The 22,621-nt window shown below is 45.0% G+C and overlaps 8 protein-coding genes across 8 annotated transcripts; 4 read left to right on the top strand and 4 right to left on the bottom strand.

Annotated features, from left to right (window-relative positions):
* Nucleotides 1–177: 177 nt before the first annotated feature.
* On the bottom strand, nucleotides 178–2,631 carry V865_000814 (uncharacterized protein; the record flags this gene model as incomplete). Its single annotated transcript, XM_066224642.1, has 3 exons — nucleotides 178–1,839; nucleotides 2,003–2,525; nucleotides 2,606–2,631. The coding sequence occupies 3 exons, from the start codon at nucleotides 2,629–2,631 to the stop codon at nucleotides 178–180; spliced, it is 2,211 nt and encodes a 736-aa protein (XP_066080739.1).
* A 465-nt stretch (nucleotides 2,632–3,096) lies between these two features.
* On the bottom strand, nucleotides 3,097–4,772 carry V865_000813 (uncharacterized protein; the record flags this gene model as incomplete). The annotated part of the gene is made up of 5 exons (XM_066224641.1): nucleotides 3,097–3,327; nucleotides 3,395–3,563; nucleotides 3,661–4,483; nucleotides 4,546–4,599; nucleotides 4,670–4,772. 5 exons carry the CDS (start codon nucleotides 4,770–4,772, stop codon nucleotides 3,097–3,099), a joined length of 1,380 nt encoding a protein of 459 aa, XP_066080738.1.
* An 847-nt stretch (nucleotides 4,773–5,619) lies between these two features.
* V865_000812 (uncharacterized protein) lies at nucleotides 5,620–6,618 on the top strand (the record flags this gene model as incomplete). Its single annotated transcript, XM_066224640.1, has 1 exon — nucleotides 5,620–6,618. One exon carries the CDS (start codon nucleotides 5,620–5,622, stop codon nucleotides 6,616–6,618), a length of 999 nt encoding a protein of 332 aa, XP_066080737.1.
* Nucleotides 6,619–7,125: 507 nt separating this feature from the next.
* On the bottom strand, nucleotides 7,126–9,024 carry V865_000811 (uncharacterized protein; the record flags this gene model as incomplete). Its single annotated transcript, XM_066224639.1, has 1 exon — nucleotides 7,126–9,024. One exon carries the CDS (start codon nucleotides 9,022–9,024, stop codon nucleotides 7,126–7,128), a length of 1,899 nt encoding a protein of 632 aa, XP_066080736.1.
* Nucleotides 9,025–9,612: 588 nt separating this feature from the next.
* On the top strand, nucleotides 9,613–13,839 carry V865_000810 (uncharacterized protein; the record flags this gene model as incomplete). The annotated part of the gene is made up of 14 exons (XM_066224638.1): nucleotides 9,613–9,651; nucleotides 9,720–9,881; nucleotides 9,941–9,986; nucleotides 10,052–10,188; nucleotides 10,273–10,868; nucleotides 10,944–11,847; nucleotides 11,904–11,946; nucleotides 11,997–12,118; nucleotides 12,181–12,277; nucleotides 12,342–12,735; nucleotides 12,800–13,101; nucleotides 13,161–13,289; nucleotides 13,355–13,492; nucleotides 13,598–13,839. 14 exons carry the CDS (start codon nucleotides 9,613–9,615, stop codon nucleotides 13,837–13,839), a joined length of 3,351 nt encoding a protein of 1,116 aa, XP_066080735.1.
* A 1,357-nt stretch (nucleotides 13,840–15,196) lies between these two features.
* Nucleotides 15,197–17,442, top strand: V865_000809 (uncharacterized protein; the record flags this gene model as incomplete). The annotated part of the gene is made up of 9 exons (XM_066224637.1): nucleotides 15,197–15,545; nucleotides 15,624–15,663; nucleotides 15,726–15,873; nucleotides 15,948–15,995; nucleotides 16,069–16,427; nucleotides 16,504–16,567; nucleotides 16,637–16,761; nucleotides 16,837–17,085; nucleotides 17,187–17,442. 9 exons carry the CDS (start codon nucleotides 15,197–15,199, stop codon nucleotides 17,440–17,442), a joined length of 1,638 nt encoding a protein of 545 aa, XP_066080734.1.
* A 515-nt stretch (nucleotides 17,443–17,957) lies between these two features.
* On the bottom strand, nucleotides 17,958–19,488 carry V865_000808 (uncharacterized protein; the record flags this gene model as incomplete). The annotated part of the gene is made up of 4 exons (XM_066224636.1): nucleotides 17,958–18,567; nucleotides 18,653–18,736; nucleotides 18,799–18,950; nucleotides 19,036–19,488. The coding sequence occupies 4 exons, from the start codon at nucleotides 19,486–19,488 to the stop codon at nucleotides 17,958–17,960; spliced, it is 1,299 nt and encodes a 432-aa protein (XP_066080733.1).
* Nucleotides 19,489–20,002: 514 nt separating this feature from the next.
* On the top strand, nucleotides 20,003–20,888 carry V865_000807 (uncharacterized protein; the record flags this gene model as incomplete). The annotated part of the gene is made up of 5 exons (XM_066224635.1): nucleotides 20,003–20,059; nucleotides 20,144–20,429; nucleotides 20,487–20,574; nucleotides 20,664–20,720; nucleotides 20,801–20,888. 5 exons carry the CDS (start codon nucleotides 20,003–20,005, stop codon nucleotides 20,886–20,888), a joined length of 576 nt encoding a protein of 191 aa, XP_066080732.1.
* Nucleotides 20,889–22,621: the final 1,733 nt, after the last annotated feature.

Here is a 22,621-nt window from a genome sequence, read left to right as displayed (position 1 = left end):
TGATCTTTGCATCTCAAGTCAGTATGATCTATCATATAAGCCATGACGATAGAAAAGCGAGGAGGCACAAAAATCTCGTCAAATTCATTATGTTCGTTCGTATGATATGATATGACAAAGTACAGTACGTTATGCGATATGATTGATACGAGTGGAGATTGTAAGTGTATTATTGTCCTAGCTTACAATATAGATATCACCTAAACTATTATACTCCTTTACGACCTTCCCATCAATCTTCTCTCCTTCACCACTATCATCCAAGATCAGAATCCTTAATCCACCCAAATCTTCTAATCCCTGATCAAACGCTATGAAATCCAAATCGAATTTGTACTCTACCTCCCATTTATGTTTACCTTTGATTTCATGTTCATCTTGATCGTTATCCATCATATAAGCAAGTTGACCAATATTCTGAATCACCTTTCCAAGTGGTTTGACCTCTAACAACTTCAATGAATTGCCCAAATTGATGATCCCATTCGTCTTCTGTGCGCCAGCACCGTTAGTGATGTAAGGTGAAGGTGGAAATACATCTTGTCCCTCCACTTGTTCATCATCTAACACAATCTGATTGGTATTTGCAGTCGTCGTATTGAACGAAAGAGGAGTACCATCCCCAAACCTATTTGAGATTCTTGGCGAACCTTGATTACTTGCCAAGCCCTGCGATTGAGCCTGTCGCAATTGACCACTTAACGAACTAGGTGTCATAGGTCTACTAGGTCCAGCACCAGCACCAGTGTTGGATAAAGGTGTGAATGGTCGTCTATCAACCAAAGCCGCATTTGACGAGGGAGCAGGTGAAAGAGGGTTACCGGTTCTCGAAGGTGATAACACTGATATTTGAGGTCCACCAACACTCTGTTGAGTGGCAAGAGCTGATGGAGTGGGGGTGAGATATTGAATTGCTATTCTAGGTGCGGGAGGTGGTGGTAATTCTTGATCTACCCTTGAAGAAATTCGACTCAAGGGTACATCATCATCATCATTATCATTCTCTTCTTCCTTCTTCTCCGTAGGGCCGGGTACAGATATACTTGACGGTCTTCTTGTCGCACCCTCATGTATATAATTTGTCGACCTCACACCCAACCTAAATCCCATAGAGAATTTCTTTTCGACCTCGAATTCTCTCTGATCATCTATCATCGTCAGATCGACTTCCCACTGTTGGTCTTCTCCTTCTGCATCTCGGGTATTTAAAGTCCCTTTGATCGGGCTAGGAGCCAGAAGCGTATTTGCATTTGCATTTGTGCTGTTGGCACCCAGTCTATCTTTTTGCGGGGTGGACAACGGACTTCCATGTGTTGGTATAGCGGATTGTGAGCTCAGCGTACGTGCAGGTAAAACCCCTCTTTGTTGTTGTTGCTGTTGGGCTGGTGTTACCGTTGGAGGAAAGGGGACTCGTCGATTCAGAGTTGAGGTTTGTAATCTCCCTTTCAAGTGGTATATCCCAGATATCCAAGTGACGTCTAATCGTCCTAAAGGTAGGATCGTACCGGGTTGATATACAGGTGGGAAAGATGATTTGGACACCGTATCGGTATTTGTATTCGCATCTTCAGCGTTGGATGGCGAAAGGATAAATAAGAATTGACGTATATCTTCAGGTAGAAGAATGATCTTCTCTTTTTCCTCCTCTTCTTTTGAGGTCAGATTGGATATCAACCCTTTAACGGGTTCCAAGAAAACATTGGACAATATCATCGATTCACCAGATACGTTCTGAATAAGTATTTCCAAGTAGACTTGTTCTCTCTTTGTGGGGGAGAGGAGGGTATTAGGGTTGGAAGGTGTTTGAATTCGGGTTTTGATCGATAATGGTGGGATAACCTATGGCATTGCAAGTAGATGATGTATGAGTCATGATGATATCTCATATAAACAGCAAGGAGACGGAGAGGTCAAACGAGACTAGAGACAGGTATAATGACCATAGAGTGGTCCAAATTGATCACAACCAATATCAGACCGAACCAGATCAAGACGCACTCACATTGAATTTCAGAAACCGCTGAAAAGTCTTCCTCCCCTCCAGCGTCTCCCAAGCAACACTAACTATCAGAACGTTCACCCCCAAATCTTTGATTTCATTATCGATTTTGAGATTGACTTTCTCCCCATAACGAAGTATCGGCAATGCCTCGTGTTCTTGTTTATCTTGAGCACCTCGAATATTTTCAGAAGTAGATGAAGAGGGTTGTTCCCCATCCTTGGATTTATCGTTATCGTTGGAATGAATCACCTCACCGAGCCTAAACCTCCCTCCTGGACCTTGACATTCCAACATCATTCTCACTCCCAAGACATCCGCTTTACCCACATTCGTGTTTTCCAGCGATACGTCCAAGTCCAACGTCGATCCTAGGGAGACATTGCCGTACGGTGTAGGATAATTCGGCGTAGGGGAGAAATGGAATTCCCTAGGTGGGGGTGGGAGGGGTACAGGCGAAGTGGGAGAGATGGAGGTGGTGGATGGAAGGTAGCTTGGGATCAAGGATGGTGGCGATATTTTATTTCTAAATTATACCGTATAATCATCGTCAGTAGATGATCAGCTTGTGTAGGTATATCATTTGAGATGGTGGACTAGACCTACATGATGAGGGTGAGAGGTGGTTCCATCTTGGGCGAAATTCACTTCGAACGCAATGACAACGCATCAACGTGTTTGGCCGTGATATATATAGATGACGTTCGCAGATGAGCGGATCTGCGCTATGCGAAAGTATGCTGTCTATAGTCAGATAGGAACGTCGAGTTGGTGGTGAACGAGACCTGGGTCCAATTGATGTTGTTGTTGTCACGTTCAGCGTAACTGGGTAGACCTCCACTTTTGAGTGAACCAGCTCAATTTGCGAGTGAAGCAACATCGACGACCTGCTGATGCGACGAAATATCAATGACAAGCACTATGCATATAAAGTCGAAAGCAGAAGGCGAGGCTTCGTGCTTGTACGACGTCATGGTCCAGAATACATATTCATAGCCATGTTCATATACAAACTAGGGTATCTGTTCGACCTTCCTTGCCAAAGCAAATTACGATATCAATCTTACAAAATTGTCCCAGTCATAGATCGCCATCTCTTATTCCCTTCTAGCATGGTTCCTCTTAGCAACTTCCCTGGCCTGTTTCTCCAACAACTCGAAAGCATTCAACACATCCTCTTCAGAAACGGGCGTGTCATTGTTGATATTCACCTCTTCACCGAGGTTGAGGGTACCTTGTTCAGTCAATGGGAATACTGACGAATGAGGAATGAGGAATTGGATGGATGAACGTAAAGCGGCAGTTTCAATTTTGGATGATTCGAGGGCCTACATTGTTGTGAACACTATATGTCAGACAAACAAATATGTCAGATCTTGACGAAATTTCACCCACCAATACCAAATCCCTCAACAAGACATCTTTCTGGTCCATCTGTCTCTTAACCAATTCCAATTGAGCGGAATCCCTTTCGAGCTTCTTCATGTGTTCTTCTCGTCGTCTTCGGAATGCTTGCTGAGCTCGTTTGTTCTGTTCTGCCCTGGACAGCTTGGGGTCGGGGCTTCTACGATCGATCCAACGATGGAACGTCAGCCATGACCTTCATGAGAAACTTCGTAACGACAGCCAATGTGGGAATGATCAGGGAATGGGGAACTCACTCTGGCGCAGCTTGAGCTCCGACGTCTCGGGAAGCCCCTTCACCTTGACCATGAGGTGGAGCCGACAAAGCAGGATCAATCGCTGATGCCGATACTGATCCCGGTTGAGCTTGATCTTTGTTATTAGCAGACGAAGAAGCCAAAGAGTCGAAGGTCTTGTCGATATCTTGGTTTAAGATCGTATGACTCAATTCAGTCAACTGTCTAAAATCATTTTCGTATTTGCTCGCATTTGAGGGATCAACACCGTTACCGATGCCAGTACTAGGGGGTTTGTCGTTTCTCAAGTTACTCTGATTGTTTGTAGAACTCGTTGAAGGGGGCAACGTCTCGCCATGGATCGGATATTGCCCTTCTGTACCGGCCTGTGTAGAATTATGATCTGATTTTCTAGTTCTTCTTCTTTTCGCTGCATTCGGATTTGATTGGGCTTGTTGTTGTTGTTGATCCATCTCTGCCCAACCTGCTCTTTCATGTGGTAATTTCCTCCTTTTACCACCCATCTCTCCTCGATCATATTCATCGGCCAGCAATGCTGCTTGCTCGATCTCCTCCTGACCCTTCAAAAGAGTAGGATCGGGTAATGATAAGTTTGAGATAGTCTGAGAGGCCAGTCGAGCGAGTGTATTAGGGATGGGTATAGTAGGGTTCAAAGGTGAGGTGGATCGTTCGATCCTGCTTCTGGGTATCTCGCCTGGTTGGTAGGCTGTGAAAGATGGCTGAGGGGTTCGGTGTTGTGCGGGAGACGAAATTCCGCTTGTTGAGGTGGGTGCTGGTTGTTTCTCACCTGGTAATGGTGCGAGGGGAGGTTGATCTGTGCGGACTGGAGGCAAAGTATCAACAAGTCAGCTTGAGAGGTAGCGGCGTATGAGGACTGATACACACCATGATGCGTGACGACCTCCCCAGTCTCGGTATGAGGATAATCATGCTCTAAATCTACGTGTCGCAATGCTAGGTCAGTATATGGAGGAATAGGCAGCGAGACTTGGCATGACATATGACATACAGTCCAATAGATGACTCTCCGCTTCCTCTTGTCCCCTCGCATCTGTGCCAGGAGGGTAGAGGAGGGTTGCAAGTGAGGAATGTTGTTCTTGGTTGATGCTCATGTTGTCCCTGCTACGGTGGTGATGTTATTGTTGTGGACTGGGCGAGTGGAGGAATAACCAAGGTGATGATGTATGGGTTGAGGTTATGTAAGTTGTTGTCATGGTCATGCTTACGTATCTCATCGTCACTCACACACTCAAGTTCAACAACGATGTGGGAATCGCAGCGGAGTTATCGGAGTTATTACCGTGGTGGCACCGTCGAGGGTCAGTTGACCTGGTTTGAGATCTGTGGCAACAAATACACAAGGTGGCATGGTCAATGTTGCATGTTGATGGTATCGGTGTGGATGATCAATTACTTCACGGACGGAACATACTCTTTACAACGATATACCGCACTTGAGATCATGCACGGACCCGGACTCATCTTCCGACTCAACCGGTAATAGCTATCAAAGAACGACCAAAAAGGTTGCTTTCAGGTCATGCTTGATACCAGTCAACATCGCAATTCGCAATTCTCCTTCCGAATCAGTAATTGATGTAGATCACGAGTCTACAAGCATCCTCCTTTGAGCTACTAAGAAAGGCAAGATCTCGGTGAATGTTGGACCGAATCGAAATTAACAACGATACTCACAGTGTAGTGATGCTCAAATGGGATGAAGTTTGATGGTAACTTACATTTATCGTCTCATGACTTACACCGTATTCGGAAGCATGCATGCAGCGAGTTCAAAGATCCTGGTCATTCTCAGATGGATATATAAAGAGCTAAAAACCTAGGGAGGGGCTGTTATTTCTCATCCATCAAGCCAGTCAATTCATTTAGCCCTTTCTACCAACCAACCACTGATACCTACTTGCTCTTAACCCACTTACTCATCTCGCACAACAAATAACCATGCCTCACCTTACTCAATCCCCTCTTTCCTCACCCTCACTCCGAGCCATCGCTCATCCCCATCTCCGAACATCGTACTTTCCACCTGTCCCCTCAGCACCTCACGCCTATCACGGACGAGTCCCTCCTACTCCTCACTCATCATTGAACGTTATCCATCATTCACCACAACCGAATCTCGGTTCGGGGTTGGTAGGTTGTCTGAAGCATTCTCAACATATATCTAGTAGACCTCTCCCGGTGAGAGAAGCAGAGTATATTGATGTGGGACCTTATCATCGCGAAGAAGCTATTAAGCCAGCTATGAAATCTATTAATGGTAATGAGCAGAGAAGATCGTCTTTGAAAATCTCACAAATCCCCATTGGTCACTCGCACATCCACGCTCATACTATTTCTGGTCCTGGTAATAGAGGTTTACATACCTCTTCTACTCAGCAAGCACGAATAGTCGAAGATACACCCGAAGGCAATAATCGAAAAAGAAGACCATCATTCAAAATTGAATTACCTCCTCGACCGATAACCCAACAATATCCCCCTCAAACCCAAGGCTTACATCGACAACTTGCTCCTCTCTACCCTAAACCTCACTCAGCTACCAACATCAATGCAGATCTTCATCCAGTTCCATCAAACGGATACAACTCTCCGCCGATATTCCGAGATCCTTTCACGGCCCAGAACAACGCAACGACCTACGATTATCCAGCGGGAGGGTATATGATCTTACGTGCACCTACCAAGGTTCCGCATAGGTTTATGGACGATTTCCCATCTCCCACTTCCACTAATCCACCTGTCCCGACCACAGGTCAAGAGGAATTCATATATGGGGTAGAAGGAACTGGATTAGGTTACTCGTTGAATAAGAGAGTCGCTACGCCCTGGCTGAGAAGCAAGGGAGATGAAGAAGAGTGGTTGAGAGCTGATGATCTTGAAGGTCTCGACGGTGGGAGGGATATTGAACAGAGAATTAGGGGACTGGCCATTGCTTAGTATGAATACAGCGTATCAGGACAGTTGATTAATATCAATGATTCGTTTGACTGGATGTAAGTTAGAATGCGGGAATTACTTTGTGCGATCGGCTGTTCATAGATGGTATATTCAGTTTTCTCTGGGTGATTTGTCCTATCGACGTTGAAAATCATGCATATGCGCTTTGCGCTTTGTGTGTTATATCTATGATTCAAGGCAGCCTCTCCTTGATCAATAATCCATCTAATCCTGGGGATCAGTCTTTCTACGATACTCCAACCGATTACAAGATCATAATTGCGATGCAATCCATATACTTTATATCTTGAGAGATTTAAAAAACTGAGGTCTGACCATCACTTTCTATATACACACGCTCATTTATGGGCAGTCTTCTAATCATACTCTACATCATACATGCACATACATGATTGTTATATACAACTTTTAGACGCAGATTTCATATACAGAACAATCACTAAATGCCCAAGACCAACCAAATGGCATGATATATGGATATCAAATTTAACCAAAAGATCTCAAGAATCCCCACTCTTCTTCCTCATCCTCACTATCCGGTGAAACAGCCTTCTTACTAGGTATTTCCACTACGAATCTTGCTCTTGCTCTTGCTTTTGCTATCGAACTCGTCTTGGTTATCATCGCCGGCGGATCATTAGATATCCTAGCTTTCTTAGGTGATCTATGAGGTATGGAAACCGACATCGTGTTAGATCGTCTAGGTCTCTTTGTAGATTTTTGAAGTTCAGGTTGGTTCGGTAATAGCTCTATCGATGGTGATCGATGGGCTTGTACTTTCTCTTGGTCCAGAATTGCAGTCGGTATTTCGGGAAGCATTTCGACTTCGACAGAAACCGATTTTGACCTTGAGCTTGATTTTGATCTCGATTCGCTAGTCTTATCCACTATAACTTGTGGCGACTTTGTCCTTCCTTCAGGTTGGGGTAGTTCGATGACGCCCATATCAAAAGTCACTGTACCTTTCTCGCCTTCCTCTTCATGTTCGTCTACTTGAGATTTCCTATTCCTCCTAGGTCTAGGACGTCTGGCGGGAGGTGAAGGAGGAGGAATGAAATCTGGATCGTCATCTTCTTTTTCGTTGAATATATCATTGAGAAGTATATCCGGTGAGGGTGATAGTGGGGTAGTACGAGATGGTCCAGCTTCGGTCTCGACCGGAGGCTGAGGGTGATCAACACCATCCACTGGTACTGGTTCTGAATTGTTTTGATCATCTTCACGCGGCCGCACCGCACCGTCATCCATAGCAGCCGGCAGTACATCCTCCTTCTCTACCTCTTCATCTTTCTGAGCCAATCCGCCAAACGTTTCTAATATATCAGGAACTTTTATCGCTGTTCGAGTCCCCTCATCAGGTCCGACATTCTCATCTCCTTCGCGGTTCACTTGTAGAGTGTTTACTGGTGTTTCATACCCCTTAGCCTGTTCTTCAGTCATCATACCATTCTGAACTTCTTCATTCACTTCTCCAACTTGTAATCCTAAACCCGTTTCTGTCGTTTCGTCCTCCGGATCGACGACAATTGGTGTACGATGTTTCCTAGGTCTACCTTTCTTTTTCCCTGTCGATGTATATATTGACCTGGGCGGAGGTGAAGGTGTAGGAGTAGGATCTTTATACCATACTGAATCTGGAAATTCCATATTCAATTTCTCCAAACCCAATTCTTCCCTACGCCAAGTTTCCAATGCGAACAGGGCTGCTGCGTCTAACGTACGTAGATCTAAGCGTAGTTCTCGGACTTTACGAGTGGGTCCGATTGGAGGTAGGGGATAGGTTGGAATAGGCGATTGAGGAGGGTCAGACGGTGGTGGTGGGAGTTGTAAGGCTTTCAAGGCTTCCTCTGTCTGTGAAAGGGATGGCGTTTTTGTGTTGACTTCAGTGTCCGATCGTTCCTGTTCTTTCAATGTTTCCGTATGAGGTTGACTCGTTATATTTTGCCTTGATCCTGATTCAACGTCATCAATCTTATCCGTCCTAGATTCATCTCCATCACCATTCGCCTTCTGACTACGATCCGCTGTTTCCGTAAATTGGTCTTGCCCATGTTTACTCGACCAATATCTCTCCAACGTATTGCCTTCATCCAACTCTACAATATCTCTACTCCCCTTTCTCACTTTCCTATCTTCTTCCAATTCCTCAACCTGACTATCCGGACTCCCAGGTGGCAGCTCTGAGCTTTCGATCAGTCTAACATCTATCCTATGATAGCTCTGAGGGGTCTTATATCGCTGCAGGAGGTCGTTCAATCTCACGAGATGTTCGGGTTTGCGCAAGCTTATTAACCATGATGCGAGGGGTGGTAAGGGGATCGCATGGAGGGTTTCTTGGTGGAGGAAGACAGCTGGGGGAGGGAGCGCCGAGGATGAGTAGGTCATGGTGAATGGTTTACCTACCAAGCGATAAGCGGGTGAGTAAGGATGGAAACTGACGAAGAAAAGGCTAGGCTTTTGGCCTACCAATTATTCCTATGCCTCCGGACTGGTGTGAGCTCCAAGAGCTTCGCGTGACAGCCGGGCACCAGCAAGACCTGCTGATACTTTATCGAGTCCAAGGAGATATCTTGAGATCTTGTGTTGTTCCGATGACTTGATGAATATGCTGGTACGCTGATGATAGCAGGTCTCCGACTAAGAAGACACCATAGGGAGTGAGGAGTGAGAGCAGTCTTACATTATCAAAACAATTCCACTTCCGACGGAATAAATGGTGATGTCATCACTTTTCCGTATGCTGGAAATCTCGGATCCGAGAGGAAAAGAGCAGGAGAAAGATGACGATCAAGCTCAAAGAAATCGATGTATAAAAGAGTCAATCTTATACATTGCATCAAGGTGTCAGAGGTACACTAGGGTGTGCACTATAGAGTAATACGTTTATGACCGATAGATCAGTAGACTGGAATTCGCCGGGATACAACAAAGAACACAACACAACCTTATCCGATTCTGAACAGCTCCTTCAACATGTCACAGTCGTTTGCCGTTCCTCTGGCAAATACCAGAGTGAGTGTCCCTTTGATCTGTCCACCCACGCTTTTAGGCTGACCATATAACTTTTGAATTATGAACAGAACGTCACTATTGTAGCCCATGTCGATCACGGAAAGACGTCCTTTGCGGATAGTCTCTTGTCATCCAACAATATCATCTCATCACGAATGGCCGGTAAATTGAGATTCCTTGATTCAAGGGAGGATGAGCAGGAAAGAGGTATAACGATGGAAAGCAGTGCTGTAAGCTACCATTCATTTCCCTTATTTGATACGAGATAAGCTGATTTTCTCATGTACAGGTATCTCTACGATTTGACATGAACAGAATAGGTCCAGATGGTACAGGTAAGGCACACCATGCTCTTGGGAAACATGACTTACTGATTACTGAAATGGAATGGATGGTGTAGCTTCAACCTCAAAACATCTGTGTAATGTCATTGATACACCTGGTCATGTCGATTTCGCTTCCGAGGTATCTACCGCTTCGAGATTATGTGATGGTGCTTTGGTATTGGTAGATTGCTGGGAAGGTGTTTGTACACAGGTAAGTCAGCTTAGTCATCTAACTCAACCTGACTCAACGATCTCAACATGGTTTCAACTGGAACTGACAACTGCCACTCAATAGACAATAGCGGTGCTCCGACAAGCATGGGTAGACAGACTCCGTCCGTTATTAGTAATCAACAAGATCGACCGATTGATCACCGAGTTACAAATGTCACCTTCAGAAGCATATCATCATCTCTCTCAACTGATCGAGCAGGTCAACGCAGTGATGGGTTCATTCTACGCATCGGAGAGGATGGAAGATGATTTGCGTTGGCGGGAAGAAAGGGAGAAGAGACTTGCGGCTCGAAAATCAGCTCAAGAAGAACAGAACGATATTAACACGGAAGAGAATGATGATTTATTGGATAAAGAGTTTGAAGAGAAAGAAGATGAAGATATTTATTTCGCACCTGATCGAGGAAACGTCCTGTTCGCTTCAGCGATAGATGGATGGGCGTTCAGATTAGGTAAATTCGCAAGATTATATGCTGAAAAGCTGAAGATCAAAGAATCAAATTTAAGGAGGGTTTTATGGGGCGATTGGTATCTCGACCCTAAGACGAAAAGAGTAGTGGGGAGGAAGAAGTTGGCTGGGAGGAATTTGAAACCACTCTTCGTGCAATTCGTGTTGGAGAATATATGGAGAGTATACGATACCGTTCTGAACCAACAGTGAGTCATAAGATAAACTCGCGGCTACTTGTTCTGATGAGCAAGTCGACGATGCTAATCCGCTCCTCAATCTAGCGATCCTGAGGCTACACAGAAGATCGTGACTGCTCTGGGAGTGCGAGTCACACCTCGAGATATACGATCAAAAGATACCCGAAATCTTCTCAATATCATCATGCAACAATGGCTTCCCCTTTCCACCGCTACTTTCCAAGCCGTGATTGACGTCATACCATCACCGTCGGATGCCCAAGCTATCAGATTACCATTCATGCTTCATCCGGAAAAAGCAGCGGCTTCCAATACCGCTCTTACTGCTTCCAACGAATTGGAGAAAGGTCTTTATGGATGCGATCAATCTGAAAAAGCCAATGTGGTCGCATACGTTAGTAAGATGTTCGCGGTAGAACGAAGTGAATTGCCAGAGTTCAAACCTAAAGAAATGACTGCTGAGGAAATGAGACAGCGAGGAAAGGAAGAGAGGGAGAAAAGAGCAGCGTTATTAGCTAGTCGTCAGGAGATCGCCAGCACAGCAAACGGAGTACCTCTACCTGAAAATGGTGAAGACCTGATAAAACCTTTAGATGCGATATCTCTGATTGATAAAGGTACAGAAAATCCATTGATACCGATAGATGAATCCTCAGAAGTGTTATTAGGGTTTTCAAGGATTTTCTCAGGTGTATTGAAGAGGAACACACCTCTTATAGCCACTTTACCAAAATACGAGAATGAACTGGGTCCGACTCACCCTAGAAATGCTAAACATGTCTTCAAGGTCGTAACGAGGGATCTGTACATGATGATGGGCAGAGAATTGGTTTCGGTAGAAGAAGTCCCTGCAGGTCATGTTTGTGCCATTGGTGGATTGGAGAGAGTGGTACCGAGAAGTGCAACGTTATGGGCACCGAGCGCACAAGGAGTGGAGGATTTGAAGGAAGATACAGAGCTAGTCAATCTGGCTGGTGTTAATTTACTGGTAAGCTATCACTATGGCCAGCAATACAAGCTCAGTGCTGATCACGATTTTCACAGTCTGCTCCAATTGTCCGAGTCGCCCTTGAACCCGAGAACCCTAGTGAGCTATGCTTATTCGAACCATGGAATTTCAGCTGACATAGTTGTCAGGTGACATGCCTAAACTCATCAGAGGTTTGCAAATCCTCAATCAAGCAGATCCATGTGCGGAATACCTTGTGCAAGAGACAGGTGAACATGTGATCATCACTGCAGGAGAAATTCATTTACAGGTAAGCTGTCATACCAGACCGCGATGTGAGTGCAATGAAATTTACTGAGAATCCCTTCATAGCGGTGCATCAAAGACCTACAGGAGCGATTCGCGAAGTGCCCTATACAGCAGTCTGCTGTAATTGTTCCCTTCAGAGAATCAGCAGTTAAAGCGCCAGGTAAGCTTGTTTATCTGGACAGGCCTTAAACAGGGTAGCTTACCTTTCTAAACCTCATTTTCAGATATGTTACCCCCGAAAACGGCAGGTGCGCCGAGAGGTACGATCAATGGATCAATCTTGAACGGATTGGTCACTTTCACTGTACGAGCCATACCGCTACCACCTGCAATAATGGAGTTCCTGCTTTCGCACATTAGCACAATCGGTTCTATGTTGGTTCAGAAACGAGATCAGTCCAACGAAGATGAGGAGAACCAGGAAGAACGGGATGCAGGTGAAGGAGGTGCTGAGCAGAGCAGAATCCTGACACCGGAACAGTTCTGGAGTGAATTAGAGGGATTGATGAACAAAGCTGGCGGTGATTGGGCGGGCGCAGCTGATCGAGTCTGGTCGTTTGGACCCAAGAGAATGGGTGCCAATGTATTGTTAGATCCAGCAGGAAAGAGACAACTTCGGTAAGTATGCCCGCCCTATCGTTTCGCTACAATCATGACATCGCTAACTCAAGGTCAATGCCAGTCTTCGAGGTAAAGAAAAGTTATTCGCCGATGCTCGAGCTGAAGGACAATCTGCCGATGCGGCCCTACAAACTGCAGACAACGCTCTAGCGCAAGATCAATTAGCTGCGATAGCTTCTGCAAACGAAGCGGATGATAGTGCTCGAGCGGAACTGAGGTTGTTGAGGGATTTCGAAAATTCTATCGAAGCTGGATTTCAAATGGCTACTTTCCAGGGACCCTTATGTTCCGAACCCGTGGTGGGTATGGCATGGGTTGTGGAGAATGTCGAGTTGAATAAAGAGGAATTCGAATCTGAACAAGGTGAGTAAAGCTGGGCGATCCGACGTGATGAGAAGCGGAAAGCTGACGCGCTGAGATAGGTAAAGGGCGGACTGCAGCTGTCACAGGAGCGTTAATCTCATCGGTCAGGGATGCATGCAGAGCGGGAATGTTGGATTGGTCGCCTAGGATCAAGTTGGCGATGTACACTTGTGACATTCAAGCTTCGAGTGCGTCCAGCTCCTCTCTGGTTGATAGGTTCCGAAGAGATGCTGATCACTTGATATCTTTATAGCCGACGTGCTCGGTAAAGTCTACGCGGTAGTAGCTAGAAGAAGGGGTAGGATAGTTTCCGAAGAGATGAAAGAGGGTACTTCCTTCTTTACGATCAGAGCGATGTTGCCCGTAGTAGAAAGTTTCGGTTTTGCAGATGGTAAGTTGACTAACATTTCGTTTCTCATACAAAACCCCATTGTTAAATCGGTCTCGGAATGAAAGTCGTATAATATTTGTGCTAATATGCTTATGTGGATGATAGAAATCCGTAAACGTACATCGGGAGCAGCATCTCCTCAATTGATCTTCTCAGGATTCGAAACGCTAGATCAAGATCCATTCTGGGTACCTACCACCCAAGAAGAGCTGGAAGATCTAGGTGAGAAAGCAGATAGAGCCAATGTGGCTAAAGGGTATGTAGATGGTGTTAGGAAGAGGAAAGGGATGTTCGTGGAGAAGAAGATTGTGGAGTTTGCTGAGAAACAGAGAACTTTGAAGAAGTAAACTGTATGGTTACAACGCACATATGATGAATAAAAAATATTGCATTATGAGCATATTGTTTGAATTATCCAATAACCTCTATGAGATCGAGCAGAGCCAATGTGGTTCCATAGATATGCACACGACTGCCCTTGGTCGACTAATGTCAACAAATGCCGAACCGAACAACAAGATGAAAATAGCCTTTCATCCCGAATCCCGTGTTGCCCTTTTTTCATCTGACGATCATTCACATGTATGCGCAGCGAGATGCAGATCGCCGATTCCCAGTTGCTTGAGCATCCGCACCAACGAATCTACTTGGCAAGAATCAATGCAAAGAACGACAGTAATTACAAGTACGTCCGGTTAGATCTGCAATGTGCAGCGGATAGATTCTGGGATCACAGGTAAAATAACAGTTCTGAGGAATAGACATTAATTCGCGTAATCACTCTTTTCATGGCGTACGGGCGTGATGGGAGTACGAGTATGGAGGCGCGGGTTCCTCGATGATCAGCGTTCTACCATCATCCCATCACAAGGTGACAACAAAGAAGTCAAAAGACCCTGAGCGGTTCTCACCCATTTGCTCAATATTTTTCCTATTCCGGCATTTACTTTGATCGGTTTCCTTGGTCTCTTGTTTACGATTACACTAACTTAGGTCTCGCTCTTGTTCATGTTGATGTGCTTGCATGCGAGCGTGCATTGGAAATTTTTGGATATAGATGTGATTGATGTTGTTGTTTATGGGTTGTACAGTATGAGCACTTGCTTCTCGAACTTTCATTACCTGCTCTTCTAGTCTCTCTCCCAGTTACATGTTGTTCTTTAGACCATATCGCTTCTTCAATAATCAATAATCAAGCTAAATCACCCTTAGAAAAACTACGTCGACGCCACCTAGTGAAGTGGAGCTATATATATTTAATCAATAAAGTGTGAGACATCGCGAATTCCGAGTGCCTCTCGAGCGAAAGCAGGATATCTTGGCTTTTAGCTACAACCTAGCTAGCTAGCAGGTGAGTCGTTCATGCGTTCATGCTCATGTTCACGTTCATATCCGAACTTAGTATTAACCTATGACTAACTCTTTAGTAGTAGCATACATCATATAGACTATTAGAAATAAAAGACGTTAGAGATTAGACGTAGAGGGATTCATTTAGTCGCACAATCGTTCAAGGTATACGTTAACTCACAGATATCAAGCGATTAATCCAATCAATCGTTATTGGGAACATTATCTTCTGTTTCGTCTCCTCAACAATAGGACATTCAACTAATATTCGAAGAAAGGACAAGACAAGACAAGACATAACCCCAACCCAGCAAGTTATCTGGAAGAGCGCGATAAATCCGTTGTTTAGACAAGATGTACTTATCCAATTCACTCAAAGCCATCACCCTCTTACTAGCTACATCAGCTCTAGCTCAAGATGATAATAACAACGATGGGGAGAGCGATACAGATTCTGGAAATACAGGTGTAGTTTCATCAACTGGAGCAACAACTTCAACTTCAGCTTCAGCTTCAGCATCAACAAGTTCCGCTACCACTTCTGAAGTAGCAAGTACCAGTACCAGTACCAGTACGATCAGTAGTAGTTCAATCTCAACTGCCAGTTCGACGACAAGTTCCACGGGAGCTTCTGAGACTTCTTCGACAGTCTCATTGAAGTTGGCTAAGAAGTATGTTGGAGAGGATTTCATGAATGACTTTGGTAAGTCCATTTGCACTCTCTGCAAATCTACCAAAATATACTATGTGCTAATTATCTTTCTGCGGGTCTGATGTATAGATTACTTCACGGACGATGATCCGACCTCAGGTTACGTCAAGTGAGTATTCCCTTCTCCCACTATCTCATGACTTTAGAAGCTGAACAGATTTTTCTTGTTAGCTACGTCTCGAAATCGGATGCGCAGAAATCAGGTTTGATAGATGTACAGGCCAATAATGTCTTTTATATGGCTGCCGATTCTACCAACGTACCTACCGGAAGAGGAAGGGATAGTATTAGGATTAGCAGTAAAAGCAAATATGCTGATGTGAGTCGTACGAACATCCCACAACCACCCTAACCGTACGGATTCAAGCTGACGGGTCCGAATCAATCATATAGGGTGTATATATTTTGGATCTCAATCATATGCCAGTAGGATGTGGGACGGTAAGTTTAATATCTACTTATCCCCATCTCCAATTCTGAATTCTTCGCTAATAAAGCTTATGATAAACTATAGTGGCCGGCATGGTGGACAGTGACTAAATCCGGATGGCCCAAAGGCGGAGAGATCGATATCTTAGAAGGTGCCAATGGACTTCCATTATCTGGCTCAGCAGCATACAACGCCACTACGGGCTTATCGACCAACCCCGACCCAATGATATACAACGCCGCCGCCTTGCACACTTCTGATACTTGTACGCTGAACGGTCAGACTTATATGGATGGTCAGATTGGCGAATGGCAATGTTCGGCTTACTTTTCTGGAAATACCGGTTGTGGAGTAAAGATGACCGGTGTGACTAATGGGTCGTACGGTGGTCCGGTTAATGGAGTGGGTGGTGGATGGTATGCAATGTGGAGAGATCTAGAGAAGTGAGTGATACATACATCTTGCTTTTGTGTAGATTCATTGAGCGGTTTCTAATGATGAAATTGTCTCGTTCTGCAGCTCTGGTGGTATTTACGTTTGGTTCTGGCCTCGTAATTCCCAAACTGTTCCAGACGATGTCAAGGTGAGTCTGGCGTCCACTCAACAATCAACAAAAAGAATGGTATTACTGACTGCGGATGTGTTATGCCAGAATTCCAACACGGCTACAACCAATGTTGCTAATTGGGGTATCCCTAATGCCAATATGACTGTCCCATGTCGAGATAACTTCAACAACCATGTGATTGTCTTCGATTTGACATTCTGTGGTGACTAGTGAGTCTAACTGATTCTTGCCAACATTCATAAATCCATATTGCTTGACTGACACTTTGACATTCTGATGATCAGTGCTGGAGCAACATACACCTCGTCAGGATGTCCCGGATCATGTGCCACTTTCGTTCGATCCAATCCCGCTGCGTACTCTGAAGCATATTGGTCATTGAACTCTTTGAGAGTATACACAGCAAGTGGTAAAGCTGCTTCTGGAGCTGGATTGAGTGGAGGTGCTATAGCGGGTATAGTAATCGGTGCAGTAGCAGCTTTGGTAATCGCTGTATTAGTATATCTTAGGTTCAAGAAAACCAGAAAGAATAGGTGAGTTCTGAGTCCTTCACTTTTTTCCGTTCCCGATGAAATTTTGATGTGTCCTTGAAATCTATATTGACTGATAATCTTGGTTTTGTATCACACCATAGACAACTGGTAGAAGAAGCTACTCTAACTGAAGAACCAATCCCACCAACAGCCAAGGGTCCATACGCTTTCTTAGCATCGAGAAAACCACGAGTCGGACCAACCAAACTTGCACCTGGACGTACTGCCCAACATTTCCTGCATGGTGAAACTCCCACTGCAGTTTATGGTAGAACACCCGTAGGAAGTGATTCGGATATCAAATTGGCTGAAGCTACTTATAGACCACATGGTGGTAATTCAAGTTGGATCGGATAGATCAATCGTTCTCATCTTCTAAACTCAATCGGAATGTCTGGCGGAAGGGATGACAACAGCAGTAGAGGTCGAAACGGAAAGAATGGGACTATGTCTTCTTGATCATATTCCTTCATTGCTTTGCTTTGCCTTACTACCATGAACATATCCATATATAGTTACATTTACGCTTCTATAGTTTTTGTTGATACTCTAAAATGCAATGTTACATTATATCTACACAACAACGAGTCTATCGCGATCTGAGCTAGGCTGTAATTTACACAAATATAGTATACATATCAACAATCACCATACGGTCTCTCACAAAGTCATCAAAGCAATATCCAGTGATGTCTGTAGAGCATGCTTTATCGTTTTTCAAAGTATTTATGTTACCTCTCTTGTTTCCTTCAATTTGATTTCACCTTTTCCTTCTCTTTTTCGTATTATATACTTGACGATTCTTCTCTTCACCGACTTCGGATAAAACCCTCATATCTAAACCATTGATTCCTTCAACACCATGATCAAAATCACATGAACATGCCTCCTCCTCCACCAAAACCACCCCCTCCTCCAAACCCGCCACCACCACCTCTTCCACCTCCCAGTCCACCAAGTCCACCGAACCCTCCTGGCCCACCTCCTGGCCCTCCTCTTCTATTTCCCTGTCCGCCAAACCTACCTAGGTCCGGCCCAAACTCACCCGGAGGGGGCATTTCGTCTCCCCATATATCATCCCCTACACCCACACCTCCTAAGGGGTTCCCACCAGGTCCTGGGAACCTACCATTACTCCCTGATGAAGAAGGTCCGACGGGATCCCATCGACTTCCAGGAGGCTGGATAGACCCACCTGGACCGGAGAAGTCGGGATCCAGCCCTTGACGTCGTCTATCAAAGAGTGGATGATTGAAGTCTACCAACATCCCTCCGCCGTCTCTGTTGGGATTGAAGGACCCAGGAGGCTGGAATGAAGCAAGAGGGTCGAGATCTCTTCTACCTACTGAAGCGGGGTTGGTGGGATGAGGATCACGAAGAGGGTCGATCAGAGGATTGATGGGCGACTGGGGTCTTGCGGGAGGAGGTTGGTGAGATTGTCCTGAAGGCGGGGGATTACGGGGATCAGATCCGGTTGGACGACTAGATGTAAGGAGAATTCGTACGTCAGCGATACCTTGACTTTGTAAAGAGAGATGAGAAAAACTGTTGGATGAGAAAGACTTACGATTCTTCGTATCCTGGAACTTGTAGTCCAGGTACTAATCTGGCTATAACGTCGGATTTGTATTTCTCAACGAAATCTTTGATGCTACACGGTAGTCTATCACCATTAGCTACAGGATGTCAAAGTCATGAAGTAACTGAACATACCTGGCGATTGACTTGTATCCCCAACTCTTAGCTAATTCATCGCCAGTTGTAGAATCGATACTGAAAGAAGAAGTAGCCGAGCTTGGTATGGGAAATCTCGAAGTGTCCACGAGGTCAGAGAGGACTATCGAGAGGTTATGCGGTTGACCATCCTGTAATCCCATCGCATTAGCTCATCGTGATTGAATACACCGAAAGTATAGGAGTCATTGTACTTGTACTGGACACCGTACTCACCTCGGCCATAGCATCGACCTGGACTCTATTACCCATCCTCCCAATCCTTATCCTAAACACCAAAGAAGACTGTTCATGCCTATACTGGAAGCTATAACTATCTTCACCTCTTGCATTCCATCCTTCTTGCAAAACTCCTTCTTGAGAAGGAGTGTCGGTCTCCTCGGCATCTACTGCTGTGGTGGTTTCCGACGCACCATCATCTACGTCCTCCCCTGATACCGCTTCTTCTCCGGCACTCGCAGAGGTCAATGGACCAGAAGTACTCGTACTACTGTTCGTTGTGGCCGTAGACGATTGGACTGGCCTGAATCGCAGAGCTATGTGGATAGCATGTACTAGGATCGCGATTGAGTCGGTAGGATTGGGCAGCGGAGATGAAGTGGATCTGGGTAGTAGCTGAGGGATGAGCTTGAGTAAGTTGGTGGGATCAAGTGGGTTTGACGATGACATGCTGACAATATTAGTGTTGATATATATTGAATATCTCTTGGCTGTTAGCTTTGCGAATCAGGTTGAGCTATGGTAGTCAGGTAATGATGCGGAATGGGAAGTGAAGAATGAGGAATGTGGATGAGATTGTTCCGGCGTCATCGACGCGAATGCGGATGGTGGAGGTCAGATCGTTTCTTCTCTTCGACCTACCTCCGCCTCCATTCATACAGTCCGTTCGTTCGCAACTTGATACTACTCTCTAAAGGACAGGCAGATCAAAGCTATGCTGCGTGCTTCGCTCATCCAGGCCAAGGTGGCTTATCAAGGAAGATTCGATACGGGTGGACAAGAATGGATGATCTTCGACACATCCAGCTGGTAGGTACTCCACCTGTTCCGAAGTGGATGAATGCGGGGCACCATTTCCAGGCGAGGAGATCAACAAACAAGTTGATTGATGTTTTTGCGAGCTATCAAGTTATCTTATCAACTCACGATTCATACACGAGACACTTCATCGAACAATGCTGAGATGATCATACCATTCTTGGAAACGTCCTTCTGGCTCGTACGGAATATTCAATATGTCGTAAGTGTTTCCTCTCACCTCCTGTCCTACCCATCCATCATCATCATTGAACCTGACGTGACTGATTTTCATCCCCAACAATAGATTGCAGTAATCTTTGGCTTCACCACCATTATCTTTTCTCTGGCAGCATGGTACATCCTCAAAAGATTTTTACCGTCGCCTCTATCCTTCATACCTTTTCTACAATTCGCATCGAAACCGAGGCCTACGCGGAGAACCAGGAATGTCAAGGGCAAGGACGTTAAGCCCACTGTAATCGAAAGGAAGCCCACCACAAGGTCGACCACTAGAACTCGAAAATCGAATTCAAATGAAGGATCGATATTTGGAGGATTAGGGACGGTCGTATCATCGACAATAGGATCAGGCAAGTACAAACACCTTCAACATGATACGACGATCCAAGTTGACGAGTAAATCGCAGGATTGATACTGTGTTCCATCGCTTCGAGTTTGATCTGTGCTTATTCATTGACTGAGAGAGGTTGTTATACACTCAGACATATAGGTTTGTGAGTGATTGGCTTCAATATATCTTCAACGAAGCTATATACTACGGCGTATGCTAACTCGATGGGTTTGGGCCTGATGGACGACGCAGAATAGAATGGTTACCTTGGAAAGAAGGGTTGAAATGCTATAGGACAAGATGGGACTGGTAAGTGGGAATATCACCTCGATGATGATAATCCACATGACCCATAAGCTGATGATATGTCTTCATTCGGTGGTGGACAGGTTCGCCGATGTATTAGGGGAATTCATGTTGACAATCTTGCAAATTCAAAATCACGACTTCGGTCAGAGTGGTATGAAAAGCATGTGATCCGATTTCAATACATCAGTATGTATGATTAGTGCCAATCCTTTTATGTGGATGTCGACATACTCTAAAGACAGCATGAGAGATTCATCTTCGTTGCCGATGCTCGTGGCTCAAATATCGTCAATAATCAATAACAGATACTGCACTGCTTGAGGGAACGATGGGCACAGAGATAACATGTGAGATCTGCAACCCAATTGCATGCTGTGCAAACCTACAAACAACAAGCTGATTTCCGAAAGAACCAATCCGAAGAGCATAGGAGATCGACTGAAACTAGCGTTGTCGCAACAGAAGTGATGTAATTCTTTAGTTCAGGTTCAAGGTGATCTAGTGTGCTGTAACTGAGTAACGATCACCCCAGAATTTCAGAATTTCAAAACTTTCTTCCGTTTTCTTTCTTGTTTATTTGACGAGTCCGAAATGATTCGTTCCTGCTGTGAGATATATGTTAAAGAGGAAGATACTTTAACCCATTGTGGAGTGACATGCAGTACAAGTAACTCCGCTCCACCCAAAACCGAATTGCTATGTCATTAAGCCACCCCCTCGTGGTGATCGTCGTGGAGTGCTTGTCAGAAAAAGGGGTACAGTAGTAACGATGATCAGGGCTCGTAGGTTTATTTGTCTCGTCTTGGTACCTTTCCGATTGGACAGGATCGGATGTTCTCCGCACCGGTATTTCATTTGGTTTGGTTTTCACATTTACGCTTGTTTAGCACTACGGTGGTATATACTGAACTGCATGTGTTCTGTTAATCTGTTGATCTATGCAGTACATCACACCGTGAAGTATACATGTAATGGCCAGGAGGTTAGCTGTAAGAGTCATACCAATTATGAGTATACTCCACTTGCGGTATGATATGATCATGACAGACGCCCCATCTTCATCGAAAAAGACGGAGATGGTAACATCGCCTGTCCTGTCGATCAGCTCTCAGCCATCATATTATTTCAATGGTCAGCGGCGTTTCACCGAATGGTAAAGATGTAAAACGTAATTAAGGCGTTCTGCCATGGACCGCCACTCTTTGGTTTTTCGGGAACGTGGAAAAGGCAAAAGAGGAGCAAGGCATGAGGAAAAGCTAAGCCACTTTGTAAACCCCTGGATGATCTTCCACGCGGCTCGTGGTTTTTGGCTTACCCCTGAGTGATCTTAGGGATCGACAAAATACCTGTAAAAAAAACTCCGAGTGTGTTTTCCTTTGCTGTTTCGCCTCGGGCCTCAGCGGCAGGATGATCTGTTTAAGTCAAATCCCTATCCCGAAAAACATACCCTGCAACTGTAGAAAAACAAGAGCGCTGTTCGAGTCTGGCATTACTGCGTGCGTATGCGTACAAAATACGTACAGCACGTACTGTACATGATTGCTTCGGACGTAATCCCCTCCTCAGTCTTGCTGTTGCTGCTTCTTCCTTTTTGTGGAAATCTTTTGACTGGTTGCATTTGCCGAATCGTCATCCAATCGATCACCTATCCACTTGAATTGAAACATTTTCCTCTTTTCCTTACACCTCACAGCTCACATCTCATACGATACTTGGCAATTCCATTTCCATTTCGTGCGTTGGAAGGAAGCAGGTTTCTGTTTCTGCGTGGCCCGTCGCCTCTTTTTTCTTGGATTTACCCCTTTTACCAAAAATACAAAACATCACGACATCACCACTGAAGCTGTCTGTCTGATCAACGATACCGTACTCCATACCGGAAACCGAAAAAAGATCTTCAA

This window comes from Kwoniella europaea, chromosome 1 (assembly GCF_036810445.1).
Source record: "Kwoniella europaea PYCC6329 chromosome 1, complete sequence".
Taxonomy (NCBI): Eukaryota; Fungi; Basidiomycota; class Tremellomycetes; order Tremellales; family Cryptococcaceae; genus Kwoniella; species Kwoniella europaea.
Note: the sequence above shows the minus strand (reverse complement) of the source record. Positions and strands in the feature narration are given on the sequence as shown.